We start from the raw sequence: 19,340 nt of genomic DNA, 5'->3' as shown, positions 1-19,340 counted from the left end.
GTGTCTGACAAATAAATGTTTACGTACGCAGTACGCATCTGCAGTGCCGAATACATTGGCCACTACACAATGTAGGTTTATGCAACAGATACCCAAGATAACATTGGTGATTATAGTTTTCTTTTCTTTTCTTTTAATTTTTTGAGGAAGGGGGTGGGGGGTAGTTGTGGTTAATATACCAGTATGAAGAAATGTTTTGATCAAAATCTATTAAGAAATAATGTTATTTAAATGTTTTGAACAGCTTAGCTGTATGTTTTTAAATAGTGAACGTGAAGATAACATTTTAGCATTAATGAAGACCTAGTTACCGCATATCCAAAGAAAATCGCTTTAGTTATCAAATATTGTGCTCAGTTAATTTATGACTTTTCCAAGAATCCCAGTGAGTAGATCAAAGTCGGGTATTCAAAGGTTTGAACTCTGATAAAATTCAGACTGCTTTTTACCTCAGAAATAAAAGCTGCAATGTAGCCTTTAGTGCTTCCTGTTTTTCTTCGCCATTCACCAACACTGATTTCATGTCTACTTTTTGTAGGTTTTGTATGCAGAAGAGTGCTAAGTTGGTGCCAGGGGTGACGTTAGACCTCATCGAGAAGTAAGTGATATTCTTAAAGCTACTGCAGCTTCTCAAACATACACAATTTCTGTTGCAAGTGTCTAAGCCCTTTGGAATTTCTTGGATGTTTGCAAATATTGGTCATTAAATGTGATCTGATCATCTAAGTCGCAACAACACACAGAAACAATCTACTTAGAGTAATACAACAAACAATTGTTGGCTTTTATTTGAATTCTTTAAATTAAACTTTTAAAAGAGGGGTGACCACCCTTTTTCAGCTTGCCTGCCACTTATAAAATTATTAAGTCATAAAGATCTACCTACAATAAAAACGATATGTATAAATATATTGAGTATTTTTTATATTTACAACATAAGTTGGTAACTGGCATAACAGTCGCTGGCGCTGTTGAATGCACGTTTGTTGACCCATGCATCAGACAAGATCATAGTTAGATTGGTTCTCCAGTACATCAATTGACAAATGTTATAGGTTGGATTGGTTGGCCCAGCTCCCCCAATGCCCCCCCCCCCCTCCTTAATGTCATACGATCTTCCCACACAACCTTTGTGAAGGATTGTCATGGGCACATCTTGTAAACATTCATAGTTCATGGTGGAATAAGCATGTGACCACCTGGTCTTGTTTAATGACTTATCTAAGAACTGCAATTGGAGTCAGGATTGAGCCAACCTCGAGTCCAATCAATGCGACAAAGATCTAAGATGTTGGTTAAAGCTGCCCTGCCATAGAAGAACACACCGTGACCAATCTTTGAGTTATTCTATTTCCTAGAAGTGTACCCAATGTAAACCATGCCTCAATTAAGAATTGTTCATTTGCATGGACCTGTAAAGGGTCACAAATGTATCGACAATTAAAACCTTGATGTTCACCCATCTATGTTAAGACTATAAATGGGGAAACAACAGCACTCTTGCCACTCTCCCTGATTGGCTGTCTTGTGTGCAGAATGCTCACTGGGGTTAAAGAACAATCCTTGAGTGTCAGCTAAAGAGTTAGGAAAATCACACATGCTAACATCCCTGTTGACAACGTGATGAGTTGAAGAAAAAAAAATTAACAAGAATGGATATCATTGGAGGACACCTTGGAGAAAGCCACTGCTGGCCCCAAAAAACTGCCACGTGAGTTTTCAAAAGATGGCTTTGATGTCCCACAGCACCACTAGCCACTGTGTTGCGTATTATAAACTGAAACTATTTCGTAAAGAGGAGTGGTGCAAAATCCCTCTAATTTTTAGCCTCTGCTCCCTGTTGTCAGCCCCCATGTTGCTGATAGTGATCATGAAAGTATAGTTTTCTATCTTTGTTTTCCACCTTCGAGCTAAAGCAGGAATAGTTTGGCAGAATTAAAGTTGCATATTTCTTCAGGAAAGAGCTGCTGCCAACTGGCTCAGCAAAGAACATGTTTTGCTCTGAGGCACACTTTCCCAGATTTATATTGGTTCATAATATGGTTGTCGTATCCAGAATTTGAGTAGAGCTACAGGACTGAGTGTGTCTGTGCAACAGAGAGTAAAATTACAGCTGTGAACTAAATTTACTCAGGAAACCATAAATACATTTACAAGGAAAAGTGTGCAAATTTTTTTGAATTAACTACATTTCTGCATAAATTGCTTATAAACTGCCCTCTAATATTCATCTTAATCACATTAGACAGTCTTCTAATTGCATACAGAAATTGTTTTCCATGTTTTGACTGCACACCAACATCATAAACATCACTAGGGGGGTAAACATTTTCCGATTGTTAGATGCATCACGATTCAGACATGAACAATCTAAATCAATCCACGAACGTCCAAATTTCGATTTTTAAAATATGTAATTAAGGTAATGCAGAACCTTGAAAATAATGCCGAACTAAGGAATGCAGTACCCATCATCTCCAGGGCACTTTGGGAAGTGCACACATATTTTACTACATATATTTTACTCCAAAAGACTTACAAAAATGCTATTGCTGGAATGTTTGATGAAACAAAGCTCAGAATAGGCATACAACAAATAGAAGACTATATGGGAACTGTGCTGATTTGATGGAGCTGTTAAACAAAAATACAATAATGACAGCTCGTGGGTGCCAACCTCTAAGCAGCCTCACTGCAAGAAGTAAAGTTCAAGATGAAGCTCAGTAAATCTGTGTAAAGAAGGGAGGCATGTTTGAGCAGAAGAAGAACAGTTTTTTATGCAAGCTGACACTGTTGCATGGAGGAAGAGTTTTGAGTCAAGCTATCAAAAAATGAGGTTATGCAGATTACATGCTCCTGAGTAAAACTTGAGAAACAACAATGCTCAGCGCAGCTTTCCCATATATGGTTGACCCCTTGTTGCTAAAACACGTCAACCCTACACATTTTAAACATTCTCTATGTCAGCCACATTACTTTCTTAATTTAGAATTGACATTTTTGGACTCAGCAATTGTTTGGCAATCTGACCCCATTTCATGCCCAATGTCTCATATTTATCTTTGTCTGTTCTGCTCATAAAAAAATAAAAATAAAATTTATGAAACCAGACTTAAATGCATACAAAATACTTTAATCTGACCACGTTCAACTTTGGTGTTGAATTAACACAGACCCAGACAGTCCCATTGAAAACCAAATTCCTCTTGAATCTACAGTACTCTCTGCATTGCAGACCTTAACATGCATTCACAAGTAGAGAAGACAAAGCCACATGGATGACATTATTGGACAGACATCGAAGTATATTTGTTTCATTATGTAGAGAGGAGAAAATGTGTTCAAGTGGCTGAAAATGTAAAGCGTTACATTTTAAACTGTTACAAATACAAATCTGCATGTACCATGCAGGCCAAAAGTTAGCACACAGTTTATAGAGTTATGTACTTAATAAAAAAAAAAAAAGGTGAAATTACTGAAACCATGTTTCAGATTCTAATTTCTTCAAAATAGTGACCCTTTGCTCTGAATAATGCTTTGCACACTCTTGGCATTCTCACCACTGGCAACTCCTTCAATACTGCTGAAAAACCATTTCAGGTGACTACTCTTGAAGGTCTTCAAGGGAAAGTGTGCAAAAAAAAAAGGAAGAGTAACATTAGAGCAAAGAGTGACTTTTTTAAATGTTTTTAATTATTTCACCTTTTTTTTAAGTATATAACTCCACGTGTTCATTCATAGTTTTGATGCCCTCAGTGAGAATCTACAATGTTAAATAGTCATGAAAATAAAGACAATGCATTGCATGAGGTGTGTCCAAACTTTTGGCCTGTACTGTACGTAAAGAATATAAAAACATCCGTTTTTTTGTGCTTGTTTTTTTGTTTTTAACTTTTGAAATCTTCATATTCATTTATAGAATAAAAAAATAGAAAACATTGGATAAGCCTGATAACGATCCTGTTGATTGGAATCAGCTTGTGTTGGAAGTGAGATGCCTCCAAAATCTGCAGGACTCCGGCCCTCGAGGACCGAGATTGCCCACCTCTGATCTAGAGGCAGTCTCAAAGAATGTCAGGCGCGTGCACTCCAACTCATTGGACATGTTGCACATCTCTGTAATGACGTGGTTGCTACAGCCGAGCTACAGCCAGGCACTCACTAGACTACACCAATCTAGATGAATACATTTTTTTTTAATGCCCTGCACAGCGGCGTATTGTCTTGTGTTAAATCAGAACACACCATCAGAATGTATTTATATGGCAACAACCAAAATAAATTAAAACATTCCCACTCAGACAGGATGCACAGAGCTGTAAAGTTATCCTCTCTTACCACTTATCTTGTACAAGTTAACAACTTGCAATCACATCCTCTGTGTAGAAGAATCAGCACAGCTAAATGAGCTGAAAGGAACATTGGCACTTAGCATACTTAGCAAATGCAGACCTGATTTGGCCAAAGGTTGAATTGCACTTACTGCATGTAAACTAGACTTTACAGAGGAGTGTGAATGAAAATGTGAGAGACCAAACTATATCAGTAACCCAAATGTTTGCATTAAAATGTATTTGTCATATTTGTACCATGACGTTATTCCTTATATGATTCCTGTCCCTGTTGTCTAAATTAGTTCAATAGGCATTGGTCCTCAAAACCATTTAGTACTACCGCAACTACTTTAATCTAAACACTGTTGCTACCTTGATTTTGCTTGTCATTTCATGCCAAAAGATTCCCATTCAACATTTGGTTAGCTTATTAATATAAAAAATTGTACTGAACTGGATATGTGGGCCACAACTAACATTTAGTTCAATAATCAATTAATTTGTTAATTATGTTGTTGATTAATTAATTAATCATTTTAAAAACATGTTTTGTTTTACATTATTTTATTCAAAAGCAAGACATTATTTCAAACTGCACAAACAAAATGTAATTATGATTTAGCTTCTGGTTTGATCCATAACTCAGAAAATAGACAAAAATGTTTTCCAAGGTACAAGCAAATGCTTGATTTTGATTCAACTCCATCTGCCCACTTTCTTGGAGGATAATAGAAATCAGACAGTATTTACTGTTGAGAAGCATTTGGACAAGTTAAAATTTAAAAAAGGTATCTAATTGGTTCATCGATTATCAAAAGCAATTATCGACAATCAATTAATAGTTTCACCTCCACCGGACATACAAAATTCTCAATTGTCTTTGGTTTACCTGTCCGACTATATTATGCAGTCTTTGGAGAAAGGTCCCATGGATAAAAATGGAAACTTTGAAAATTGCAAATTGTGTGGTTATTGACTTCTACACTGCTATGCTGAAGATACACAACTCTACAGAAGGACAACTCCCACCTCTTCCATCCCCCTGCCAACATCCTAACTGTCTGCCTGCCTGGAGGAGATAGAGGTGTGAATGAAGCATAACTTTCTTCAGTTAAACAGCTCCAAATCTGAAGCCATTCAAATTGGCACTCCACACCAGCTCCACTCTTCTGCCAACACAGCATCACCTTTTCCGTTCAAAGCATCCCTCTCTCCACATCTGTCACTAACCTAGGAGTTAGAATGGACCCTCAGCTCACATTTGACACACACGTCAAACACCTCTGTAAAACCTAATCTTACCATCTCAGAACATTGCAAAACTCCGCCGTACACTGTCCCTGGTTGATTCAGAGAAGCTCGTCCATGCATTTATCTCCTCCAGGCTAGACTCTGGCAATGCACTCCTCATCGGGATTCCATCCAGAAACTGCAATACATCCAGAACTGTGCTGCCAGGATCCTAATATGGGGGTGGTGTGCCAATTTGACCACATCACCCCCATTCTGAAATCACTGCATTGGCTCCTGGTGTCCTTAAGTATAGAATACAAGGTTTCCCTCCTCACCCATCAGTGCATTCACAGTCATGCCCCACAATACCTTAAAGAACTCCTCATACCAAAGAACTCCTCACGAACTCTCCGTTCTACATCCTCAAACCTCCTTCAAGCCCCCAAAACCAAGCGCCGCACTATTGGCGATCGAGCCTTCTTCTCGGTGGCTCCGAAGCTGGGGAATGCTCTCCCTGACCGCCTAAGGACTCCACAGTCTATTGACATTTTTAAACAGGCTCTTAAAACTTTTCTTTTTGCAAAAGCTTTTGACTAGACTTTTTTTTTTTTTTTACTCTGTAGCACTTTGAGATTGTGGAAATATAAAGTGATTAACAAATAAAATGTATTATTATTATTATTATTATTATTATTATTATTATTATTATTATTACTGATTGGTTTCTAATATAATTCCAATTGGAATTCTGTTAAAACATTTGATAGACCATGAGAATGCATTTATGAGCTAAAAGAAATTGTTATTAATGACCCAAAATAAAGGTTTTAGTAGCCCCTAATGTTCATGTAGTTGCCAGATATTGTATGAGGCAAATATGTATATCCTGTTTTTCTGTAGGGTATGAATAAAACATTCTTGAAGAACAGTTCTAACTAGGGAACAGGTGGTCCAATGCAAAACAACTTTCAAACCATCTAGTCATCTAGAGCCTTCTGGAGACCTATTTCGGCTCTCAGCATTCACCCATGCCAATTTCTGTTTTAAGAAATAAAATCAAATAAACCAATTACTCTCGTTATTTGTTCTGTTGTGTTTTGTGGCAGCTGTTTTGGGGATTTTGATGATGGTTGAGGTGTGGCACGTTGCACTGGGTGATGAGTGATGACACTTGTGATATCTCTGAGGTGAATAATGAATAGTCTCTCAGCTCATAAAAGAAAGATGGCATTAAACTCATTTGCAATCCCACATATGAGTCATAAAACGAAATATTGTAACTAGAGTGAGCTGTTCTTTCTCAGTTTGAAATAATAATATAATCAAAGGTACTACAATAGATTAAATGAGTGGCCCGTAGAATCGATGGCAGCATACCATTTAGTCACAAATGCAAATAGTGCTTTTTACTAGCTTCATTAAAGGGACAATTAGAAACTTAGGAAAACATTGTTTACAAAAAATTCCCCTTTTCTCAATGGGTGTTCAACTTATTGTTAAAGTCAGACAAAACTGGAACACATATACACTTAGCTAGCACGAGGCGGACAAAATGTTACAATTAATTTGAGTTGATTCGTCAGGACAATTCTGCGGAAAAAGCAATTTATTCACACTGAGCTATTTCGCTCTTGTTAGGATTCAGCCATTTTTGGTATGTTTTGGCATGTGACTCATTACATAGCTACTTTGTATTATGAGCTCAGACAAATATGGAAAATACTTTTTTTTTTTTCATCAGGAGTTTTTTTCAATCTTTTTTGTTTTTGGTTTTAATAAGCATCTTTCATAGTGGAAAAGATCCCATCTGACATTCAAAATGACTGAAAACAATTAGGAGCTTTCAATTCCATTATACATTTGTATAATGTCAAGAAAAGGCATTCTATGCAATTTACAAAAGCACAGTGAGCCATGACAAATTAACGACTTTGTTGCTATATTTAGCAACCTTTCCAACGCCTCCAGCTCCTATTTAGAAAAAATAATAATCATAATACATAAAATTTGGCTTTTATTTTGGCTAAAGAACAGAAAAAATGAGTGGAATCATTTTCACATTGCTTTCCTTCTGTCTACAAATGAGCCTGGTGGAAGGTGATCACGACATTAATAGCGCTGGTCATTGTGCTAGAAACTTTTTACCTGTGCTTTCAAGTCCCAAATATTTTGCCGAGGTCACCTACCTCATCTGTTTTTTTGTTGTTGTTTTGTTTTTGTTTTTAAACAACCATTTGTTTATCAAATTTAAAATTCCCTTTCACCATCTGTTCCTCATCTCAACTTCCCACATCAACACATTCTGGCAATATTTTGGCCATTTTGATAAGATTGTCACGACATTGAGTGCATGTGGTCTTTTTCTGCTCACGATACACTCGTGTGTGATTTTGTTGAAGCTTTCTCAAGCTAAAACTTCTTTGTTCACACATGCACACACAACACCCTCCATTACTTTATTTACGGTCATCCTTTTGCCCTTACACATGGAGGACACCTTGGACATGTTATTTACCATTGGAAATTAGAGTGGCAAAATAACCAACATTTCTTTCTCAAGCAGAAGCTACACAGGTTGTGAAAAACAAGTCACCCTGACATCTAGATTGGGTGGCTGTATAGTGTTTGAATAGTATGAATTAGATTATATAATTAAATCCAACCGTCAAGATTATTTGTGCATTTTATATATATATGTTTGTTTTTCCTACCGGTTAACCACTTCATCTTTCCAATCATTCAATCACACACACACAGATGTTTCACCCCCTGCACTGCCGCCACTCCCACCAAGACATATGACTGTACAATAAATAAAAAAGGGATACAAAGTGCTGAGTGCTCCATTGCTGTGTTGGCAAGCTTTCAAAATGCAGCGCAGGCACTGGGCCTTTTCTTTTTCTATTGGTGAAATGAGCTTGTTTTAGATGTCTCCCTCCTCCAACACAGCTGATTCAAATAATCAATCAGCTAGCGCCTCTCGAGGACCAGGGTACCCCTGTGCAAGAGTCTACTTCTGTCATGAACATGACTAATAAGCACAGATATGGAAACATTTCTCTGTGCTACTTTCAATGCATAGCATTCATAATTGAATCACCAATTAACTTACATAATACACCAGCTTCAAATATGCAGCAGCTGGTGGCTGTTGTTTTACTGCATGCAACACATACACAGCCATAGTCAGGCTGAGTCATAACAGAAAGTGTAATGTGCGCTATGCTATAATTGGTTGACCTTGGGTTATTTTGACCAATGTGTGTCACAGACATGTTAAGACACTGGGCAACTGTGTAAAATGTGGAAGCTGTGCAACAATGTTTTTCTGTTTGTTTTAGTGTTACGCATCTCCTCACGAGCAAATGTAAAGCCTGCTCTTCAAAATTAAAATCTTTAAACTATAGCAAGATTGACACAGTAGCAATAATAAACACATATAGCCTGATTCATGAAAGGGTTGATAGTGTGTAAAAACGAGTTACACAAATACGGAACATGATCTACTCTCTGGGGGTGAGATTGGTTAGCCATTTATGCAGTTTATAACATTAGATTAAGGCAAAAATATATATTTTGAGGTCCTCTTATATAAGATTTTACATTATTATTATTAATGATATCATGTTATCATTTATTCACTGTACATTCACACTTCTTAAATGCTAATCATATGCAGCATACTATGTGTGTCAGAAAGGTTCCAAGACTATAGTATTATAAATATGTATTTCACTTCAAACTACAAGTTTCTCACTTTAATATAGAGTTGTATGATATAATGATATATATTTGTAGATGCGATATATAATGAATGTCTATCATATGCTATAATGGTATATCATATTTATAATTTTTTTTCTTATTGTAATCTAATTATTGTGTAATATAATAGTACAATTTTGAAGGATTTCCATCACAGAGGAAATGCTGTGGTTAATTTTCCCTACGCTAATATGTTCACGCCAATCAGGATTATTTTTTCCCCCTATTCATTTCATTTACATTTCAAGGCGACAGATGAACCGCATTACAGGAATGCTGTATACTGGGATATGAAATTACCTGTATGGGGGTAGAGATTTGTATTAATCATTGTTTTCCTAAGTAAAAGCAGATGTTTGCAAATGTCCCACTTTTATTCAACAAAATGATAATTCTGCTTTCATGGAGGACAAAAGAAATCTGAGAATACTTGAAATTCTGAGTCTTGGGCATTTTTTAATTATTAAAGGTCTATAAACAATTGTTCTATTATCAAAATAATTTTCAAATAATCTGTAATCGCTGTACATCTAATATTGTCGTTATTTAATGAAACATCAATATCCAAAGTTTTGCCAGTTTTTCTTATCAAAACTGATACGTTCTCTAAAAAGTAAAAAAATTGGGAAATGCATGCTTTCATTGGACAGCAACAATATGCAGCACAGTACAGTGCAACTAGTAAACTTTAAATCTAACACATTCATATATCTTACATAATAGCTTGCAAAATGCTTCTGTTTTTCCTTATTGGGCTTTCTATGTCTTAATTCATGGACTGTAGCAGCATCTACAGTATGGACAATTGCATACTCACCAAGTTAAAGCCTAAATGCCTGTAAATGTACAGCAAATCCCCTCAATTGTGTTGAGTGATTGCCACTTGGTGTTCTGAGTCATCTTTGTGACACGCAATGAGTTGCTGACACTGAGCCATCTGTGTTGTTGTGTGCAGGATCCCTGGCAGGCTCAACGACAGGCGCACTCCGCTCGGAGAACTCAATTGGATCTTCACAGCCATCACTGATACCATTGCCTGGAACGTGTTGCCCAGAGGTGTGGTGCTGCACGCGTTTAGCAAACTTACCCAGAATTTCAAATGAAGCCGTCTAATAACTGTAATAATAAAGTATGGCTAAGAGTAAAACTGTCAGACAATCGCCGCTAGGTTAGCTGGTGTAGAGTCCAGCTAAGTCCAAGGGGGTTCCTCAAACGGTGAAGTGTGTTCATTTGGCAGCCAAAAACTTTAAGCACGTACTGTTTGCTCACATACAAAGTCATTCTCATTGTGTGTGTTGAGACACGTAAAAGAACTGCAGTAACACACTTCTGATCCTTTCCATCATGAGATGATTTTAGATTAGGGATCGAGGCCAGTTTTGATGATCCTGGAGGTCTTAGAGTCTATGTTATATCCACATCGCCCCAAGGGCCATATGGTGAACATGCACTGCCGAACTGACTTTAACCCTTGAAGCATTTCCTTTACATTTGTATTAGCATTTAAAGTATTGCAAACCTTGGTAGTGTCATACAAAGACCCCAATTTCACTGCACTTAAAATGTGCACCATCTTGAGCTTCTGTGATTATGAGTAACTGTCTTAGCGCTGGTGAACACGATTTTGTTTTAAAGCTGGCGACAACATCTTTGCCAGTTTTTGGTAAATTGACATGCTGTAGTGTGTGATATCATATTGGTGAGTAATATCTTATTGGGACCTTTTCATTTTTGGGGGGTGTTTGCTCTACACCAAGATGGGCGTAGAGGGACGAGCTGGGCAAAGACCCGGCTAATACTGAACAGATGAATCTGATGGCTGTGTTAGCCTAGGAGGTAACTCTGGCTGCCAGTTGCCAATGCCTGATCTAGATATATTATTTAATTACTGGGATTTTCATTTTTCATGCAGTGCACACGGTTATTTTCATTACCCACCTGTCTTTTATTCTGCACACATCCCAAGCACACCAACTCCCAGCTCCAGTAACAATGTGACAATGCTGATGGCTGCCAAAGCCTTTTAAACCCTTGGGGCTCTACTGTTAATGAAGCAGCCCACGTCAGGGAGAATCCCAGTAATGAGGCTCTGCTGCACACCTAATTCAAATCACCCAGACTATTGTCCAACTCTGTTATGAACTCTGTCAAAAGAGTTCTTGCATGCAGCACACACAATTTTGCTCATGCGAAAAACAAATACCACAACCGTAATAGAAGTCCATACATCTGCAGAAAATTGGCTTACCCCCCACCCTTCCATTTTCTTCTGATTGTACTCTTTATGGTCACGGGTGAGCTGTAGCCTATCCCAGCTTAATTCGGCCAGAATGGGGACCCTGGACTTGTTATCAGTCAATCAAGGGGCATAAAGAGACAGAAAGTCATTCACACTCACAATCACACCTGTAGACAATTTAGAGTCTTTCATTTCTGTAACATGTATTTTGGTAAGGTGGATAGAAGCCAGTGTACCTGGAGACGCCCACATAGAAAGCATGTTATTTAAATGTTCCATTGGGCTTTTTGATCCCGTATTGGTCAGTTACAGTTGCCGTATAGTGAAACACTGAAAACAAAGCTGTAACTTACTGCTATTTGCTTTTTCGCAGATCTCAGCCCTCTATAGTCAAAAAGCATAGACAGTGTTTCCTTGCTACTTTGCGGTTCACTTATAATATTTATATTTGTATTTGGGTCAAAAAAATCCTATATTACGGGGTTTATCTCAGGTTGTACCTCGCTATATTGCAATTTTTTTTCCACTCACCGAAAGTGAGGAAACACTTTACACACTGCACTTTCCAGTCTAGCCTCTTTTAGTTACAGTAACTGAAGGCATCAAAACTATGATTGAACACGTGGAGTTATGTACTTAAAAAAAGGTTAAATAATTGATTACATGTAGTTTTATATTCTAGTTTCTTCAAAATAGCCACCCTTTGCTCTGATTACTTTTTTCACACTCTTGGCATTCTCTCGATGAGCTTCAAGAAGTAGACACTTCAAATGTTTTTTCAACAGTCTTGAAGGATTTCCCAGAGGGGAGAATGCCAAGAGTGTGCAAAGCAGCAATCAGAACAAACAGTGGCTATTTAGAAACTAGAATATATATTATTAGGGGGGCAACGGTTCACAAAATCCGTGGTTCAATTCGGTTTTCGGTTTTATGTTCATGGTTTTCTGTTCAGTTCGGTTTGCAGTTTTAGAAAAATCAATTATGTCTTGCAGTTAAAAGTGAAAATGAATATTAGTCAGTATTCACAGCTTATTACTATTATTAGTCCTCCACACACAGGCAGTTTGAAAAAGCTTCACGGACGGGATGAGGAAATGGTGACCGGTATTTACTAGAACTAACTTGGAGCGAAAGTTTGAGCTAAGAGTCCAGCGGCATGCTACGTGCTGTAGCTTCTTGCTAGCCCTCTCGCTAGCCTACAACCATAATGTGACTTGCACGTTCCAAACAAATCTTCATCCCACCAATTCACTATTTAAACATAATGCACAACATACACGGCAAAACTTGTGACTGGGATAAAAGTTCATTTTGCAGTTGTCACGCATCATCATCTTCATTGGATTAATCTATCTATCTATCTATCTATCTATCTATCTATCTATCTATCTATCTATCTATCTATCTATCTATCTATCTATCTATCTATCTATCTATCTATCTATCTGTGAGGTGTGGTTGTTTTCAGTGACAGTTGGAAAACAGCATATGGCCTTCAATCAATCAATCGTCTACATTCTTTTTAATTACACAAGGTTTTTTGCTATTTGTAAGCTTCCCGGGTCCCTATCACCCGCAAATAGCAGGGGCACATTGTATAGAATATATATTGTGGTGATATTTATTTTTATTTTGTCTTCATGAGCATACTCAATATTGGAGTGATCCAAAAATAATCCAGTTACATTAGTTTAATATTATGGTACTTGGATTACGTTACTAACTACATTTTTTAGCAGGTAACTTGTAACTAACAGATTACATTTTAAAAGTAACCCTCCCAACCCTGCTTCGAGTGAATACAGATCTGTACAGGACGGCGTGTGTGACTTTGCAGTCCGTTCCCAAAGCCGATTGGCTGGTGCGAAAAAATGTATTTATTTTTAAACTTGGTGAATATGTTTATGTGTCCCGCTTCAAATAGCCTACAAATGCGTCATCCGCACGCATCCATGCCCGCCAGTGCGAAGTACTGTACATTGACTATAAAGTGCAATTGCACTGCCAGAAAATGCTCAGTTGCTCACCCCGCGTTTGGTGTTTAATGTACCATTCGCTAACATGTCTCTAATATTATAATTATAATTAATTATAATAAATGCAATGAAGCTTTTTGGAAGACCCTTCTGTTGACAGATGAGTCCAAAATTGAACTGTTTGGTCACAACTAAAAGAGTCATGTTTGGTGAAAAGTCAACACTGCATACCACTGCAAAAGAACCTTCTCCCTACAGTGAAGCAGGGTGGGTGGTGAAGTGTTAAGTTCTGGGCTGGTTTTTCATCCCCAGGACCTGGACATTATATATGTATATGTATTTTGTCTTAATTGTCTTTTGTTCTGTCTGCATGTAGATTTGTTCCAGAAGCTGTTTCGTCAGGACCTTCTGGTGGCCAGCTTGTTCCGCAATTTCCTATTAGCAGAGAGGATAATGAGGTCATACAACTGTACGCCAGTCAGCAGCCCTCGCTTGCCTCCAACATACATGCATGCCATGTGGTAAGACACTAACACAGCTCTGCGTTTGCATGTTAAAATAGTCCAGAAGGTGAAACGAAAGTATCAGTTTCCGCATTGCTCACATCATTTTTTTGTTTTGTTTTTATTTTGGGGGTGGGTTACTTGCTGCAGTAAATGACAAAATACATCCTTGATTAGACAAGAGGTACAGAGTGGTACTATCTACATTTTATTATAATAGAAAGTAATTTGTTTTAAAGGCCGTGCAGTGATATAAATGCCACCAGCCAAAAGTTAATGAAGATCATTTGTAAAATGAGGAGTCCACCCAAATGCTGGACAGCTAAAAGCCCTGAACAGGAAGTGTGAACTCCGTGCCATTACTTACTCTAGCTGTTTATTAGGGATGCACAAAATGAACATTTTGGGCAAAAACTGAAAAACAAAAATGAGAAATGCTTGGTCAGAAACCGAAACGCCGGAAAAAATGTATGCAAATTTGTTATTATCATTGCATTTATTATAATTAATTGAAATTATAATATTATTATAAAATATTTAGGCCTATAAGCACGGGCATTTTAACGAAGCATTAAACAACAAACGCGGGGTGAGCAACTGAGCATTTTCTGGCGGTGCAATTGCACTTTATAGTCAATGTACAGTAGTCCGCACCGGCGGGCACAGATATGTGCGGTGCAGTGCGGATGACGCATTTGTAGGCTATTTGGAGCGGGACACGGTGCGGCGCACATAAAATCGGCACATTCACATGTTCACCAACGTTTAAAAATAAATAAATACATTTCTTTGCACCAGCCAATTGGCTTTGGGAACAGACTGCAAATTCACACTCAGCGTCCTGTACAGGCCTGTAGTCAGCCAGAGATAGTGTTACCTTAATCAAAATAGTCAGAACACTTTTTGGTAGACTATGTCAGTTGGAAATCTTTTTGATTTATACTTGCAATTCTCTACGGATACTCTTTTGTTAGTTCACATCGACGTTCAACATTCCAGTTAGTTCACATTCGACGTTCAACATTCCATGCACCCGTAAATGGCACACAATGTGTGGCACATGACATCATTTGAATATTGATGCAACAAATAAAATGATGAGCAGTTTATTACGCAAAAATGAATCTGCATACCTTTGACGCGGACAGTTCCTGTGCCTACCGAAGCTTTTAAAAAAGCTCTTTAAAAAAAACACACCACAAAAACAGTCTTACTCAAATGTACTAACCAAACCACCTTCACTTGTATAAAAAAACATCAGTCTTAAGGGAGATTGCCTAAAGGCAGGGCAGGGGAGAGGTGAAGTTTCAAAACATTTCTCAGACAGTGGCACGCTCAAGCGTTAAATGGGGAATTTGCAAAGTTTTCATGAACAAACATACAGGTTGCACTGTAAATTGCCCACATCACATGTGCAGCTGACTACATTCTCAGCAAGGGGAGATCTTGCAGTTTACATGTGGCCAAAGGATCACCTCCACACCAAGGGTACTTGCTTCTCAACACAGATGTCAATAAGTTGTATACAAAGTCACTGCATTGCACACTCAACTAAACCTGATACAGTTGTCGCAATAGGTGATTGTCCACAAAGTAGAGGTCGTTTAAATAAAAAATAAATAAAAAAGTTGTTATTTTTGGAGGCAAGGTACGCATCTACTGAGCCATAACAAACCCACAACACAGTTCCCACCCTTCTAAACTCTTGTTTACTTTAATAGAAAAATAGCATACTGTACAGTACATTAGTTGTGTTGCCTTTAAGGCTTTTTCTATACAAGTGCATGGCATTAAATAATGTTAAAAACATTTCTTTGTCATTAAAAAAGGTTTACTATTTGTTTGGATGGATAATTACTCATTTTATTTTTATTAACTCTTTGACTGCCAGACGTTTTCAGAAAAGGGATGCTGTCAGTGCCAGCCGATTTAAGCATTTTGACTGATCTTTCAAGGTCCACAGAAAATTTTGTGTTTGGACTATGGAAACACACATACTACCAAATGAAAGATTGAACTCTCGTCTTTCATCAGAAAAAAAAAGTTTGTTTCTACCTTATTCTGTTTTTCAGTAATCAACAATAGAAAATGGTTAGTTTCACCCAAATGTCAACGCTTCCAACTTCGGCGTCAACCTCGGAGTCACCATCATCATCATCGTCGTCATCAATGTGCTCTTTAGCATTGGTCGATGCTTTTCGTCTTTGAAAAAAATGCTCAAGCGTGAGCTGCTTGCAACCGGTCGCCATTATGGCTTCCTCAGCCATTGTCCCCTCAACACTCTAGCTCCGCCTCACGTCTTCTACTGACGCCTACCCAATCTTGTCCAAAGAGAGTCATCGCTGCCATCTAGGGGCCAAAAATAGGCATTATACTAACTAGATCTGCTTGATACTTTCAGCACAGCTGGCCAAGGCTTTCCTCCACCCGTTTCCCCCCCAAAAAAAAAAAAAACTTGGTGAACGTCTTTTAACGTCTTTGGCGCTCCTCCGTAGGTTTTTACTAAACGTTATTTAACGTTTTTGGCAGTAAAAGAGTTAAAAGGAAAAGTATTTTCGCTAAACATACTTCTGGTTTCCGATGATGTTCTTCCAGTTGCTAAATGTGCTATCCACTGCCATCCATGTTGAATTATCAGGCAAGAATGCCCTAAGTTTAATTTTATAATTATACTTTATGTATATAAGTGTAAATATTAATGCTTATTTTCGTTGAAATGTTGGTCTAAACAATTTGATGCACTTTAGCTTGCAATGGTGCTATATGTCGCGATTGACTTACTATGTTAAGGACCCAAATAGGGACCTCTGTATTGACACCTTTATTAATTACCGATAGTTGTCCTAAATGTACATTTAAATACAAAGTCCCTCTCTTAGTATATCTAATCCCAAGCACTCAGGGGTACTCATCTGTCTCCTTGTACATTGATTTAAGTGTCTCTGCACACTGTGTAAGAAACACTCCTCCCATTAACTTTATTCCTTTACACAAACAGTTCTCCCACTATTGTTTTTTTCTCTCCTATAAATACAACCCTGCAACATCCCACTCATTATCAGTCTTGTGTTGAGAAGCAAAGAAAATGTTCTCACTGGTTCTGTTCTGCCTTGTGAGGCTGATTGTTGCATAACATGAGATGACATCTTTCTTTGTACAGAATCCTGCTCTTGTAGGAGCGAATAGGTTTTCTTCTCGCTTTCAAGTCTATATTAGCTGTGCGTGTATATTAGTGTGTTTATGGCAACATTTTTTTTTTTAGCTCTGCTGCACTGCAGCACATGCAGTATTTAGCAGCACAGAATGACAGGACTGTGTAGAGAATCAAGACTGATAGAACGATAAATGTGAAAGTGCCACAGATAAAAGGCCACTTGAATAATAAAAGTGGGACCAGGGATGTTTGAGTGGAAGGACAATAAAAGGAGGTAATTAAAGAATTTGGGGGTTGCTGGATCGATGACGGTGCCCGCACACATACAGCAATTATTATTCAAATGGTGTTGAACTGGATAGAAGAGGAAAATGTAAGGTTGATTACTCCCCTGTGGACAGTTTCAGTGTGGGAGTGTGTACAAATGTGGGAGTGTGTGTTACTGCACCACTCTCTGCAGGCAACAGCAACAAGTGCTTAGTCAGCCGCCAACTGCTCCTTTACACTCTTCTGTTGACTGCTGTCCCCATTTCACATGCGCCGCACACACACGCACAAACACACACACACACACACACACACACACACACACACACACACGCACACACACACAGTGACAGGTTTTGGTGATGAGTTGCTCATTGATATTGGCAGCCATTACCTGAGTTAATGCTGTCATCCCAAGTGGTGCTGCATCCTCCTCGCTGTGAGCGTGCCTTTGCTGATTTGGCTCTCCTGCATTTCTTCTATTGCCCTCTGTTTTCACACAGCACTGCCAAATGTCTTTTTTATACAAATTAAGACTCTATTATGTAATGTGCATTTTCTTGCCTTTTTTGTCATGGTCTTGTCACACTTTTTTCTCCCCCCCCCCTTTATCCTGTATTGCAATATATACAGTATATTCTGGATGCATATAATTGTGCCTTGAGATGGTGCAGCGTTCACCAATTCCAGTCCTCGAGGTCCGGGGTCCTGCAGGTTTTAGATGTGTCCGCCAACCAACACACCTGAGACTAGTGGGCAGAAACATCTAAAACCTGCAGGAGTCCGGACCTCAAGGACCGGAATTGGTGAACCCTGAAGATTAATACCACGTGAAGGTTTGCTACTTGCCTTCATTAAAGGCACCGAACGCAAGTTACCAACTTTTTGCAGATTTGCGACTCCTCTGGTGAAAAGCGGAATGGAAGCCAGCGACACGCAAGCGCCCAGAGTACCGAGACGTTAGTTAGTGGTAGTTTTATTGAGCATTTCTTATGATAAATAGACCCTATCGCATTTTCGTGACGAGGTCTTACCTTTTTAGCAAGAAGAAAGCAAGCTGTGGGTCCCGTTTCATCCTTTTTTCCACCTACTCCAATATTAATGCTGCTCCAATATTGGTCCACGTCCTCCCGCGACACTTGTACAACTTTAGTTTTGCCCTTTTTGGCACACTCGACAGTGTTATCCGCGCCTACTCGGTATTCTGACCATGGTCGAGGGGGAGATTTTTCCCTTGGCCAGTCACCTCAGCAGGGGAGATTTTTCCCTCGGTCAGAGTCTCCTCTGTGGAAAACTCCCATTGCATGTTGCAAAACTTTTGGCCGATGGTCGAACAAAACGAGCCACCGGGAGACGGAGGGTCGCACTGCAGTATTGGTTTATTATTATATTGACACACTTTTATATCCGCTGTGGCACACGCTTGTCTTTTACCACAGACTGGTTCATACATTCCCATACACTTCCGCCGTCCCAACGCGCGGAGCAAGACTGAGCGCGTGCACGCGCCTGGCAGGGAGAAAGCTTAAAGTTTCAGTCCCAAATCCCCGATCATTATTTCACTCTACAGGAAAATAGGGGCAACAGCCATTGTGCCACAGCAGTGCCCCCTGTCCATTATACAATGCTTAAAACATGTGTGGGTGAAAAATATGGTTATTTTAACACGTCAACGTTGCGTCATGCTCCTATAATGCATCAACTATAATGAAGGGACAAACTCCAGTATATGTATAGCATACTAGTGAGGAGAAAAGACATTTAAAAGCATAAAGTGTTTTTTATTTTTTTTACCCAATTGTTGAGTATCTTGTTACAGCACTGTGCATTGCTCAGCATCAATAAATTGACACTAACGCTTACTAATTG

General features: G+C 38.6%; 1 protein-coding gene across 3 annotated transcripts in view; it reads left to right on the top strand.

Annotated features, from left to right (window-relative positions):
* The window catches only part of rptor (regulatory associated protein of MTOR, complex 1), a 188,282-nt gene that overhangs the window by 70,839 nt on the left and 98,103 nt on the right, over nucleotides 1-19,340 (top strand). For all 3 annotated transcript variants that reach the window (XM_077571008.1, XM_077571009.1, XM_077571006.1), the window contains exons 8-10: nucleotides 539-598; nucleotides 10,288-10,388; nucleotides 13,924-14,068. In XM_077571008.1, coding sequence (XP_077427134.1) covers nucleotides 539-598; nucleotides 10,288-10,388; nucleotides 13,924-14,068 — 306 coding nt within the window. The remainder of the gene's footprint in view (nucleotides 1-538; nucleotides 599-10,287; nucleotides 10,389-13,923; nucleotides 14,069-19,340) is intronic.

This window comes from Vanacampus margaritifer, chromosome 7, assembly GCF_051991255.1.
Source record: "Vanacampus margaritifer isolate UIUO_Vmar chromosome 7, RoL_Vmar_1.0, whole genome shotgun sequence".
NCBI lineage: Eukaryota > Metazoa > Chordata > Actinopteri > Syngnathiformes > Syngnathidae > Vanacampus > Vanacampus margaritifer.
The sequence above is the reverse complement of the archived record's forward strand: the minus strand, read 5'-3'. Positions and strand labels throughout refer to the sequence as shown.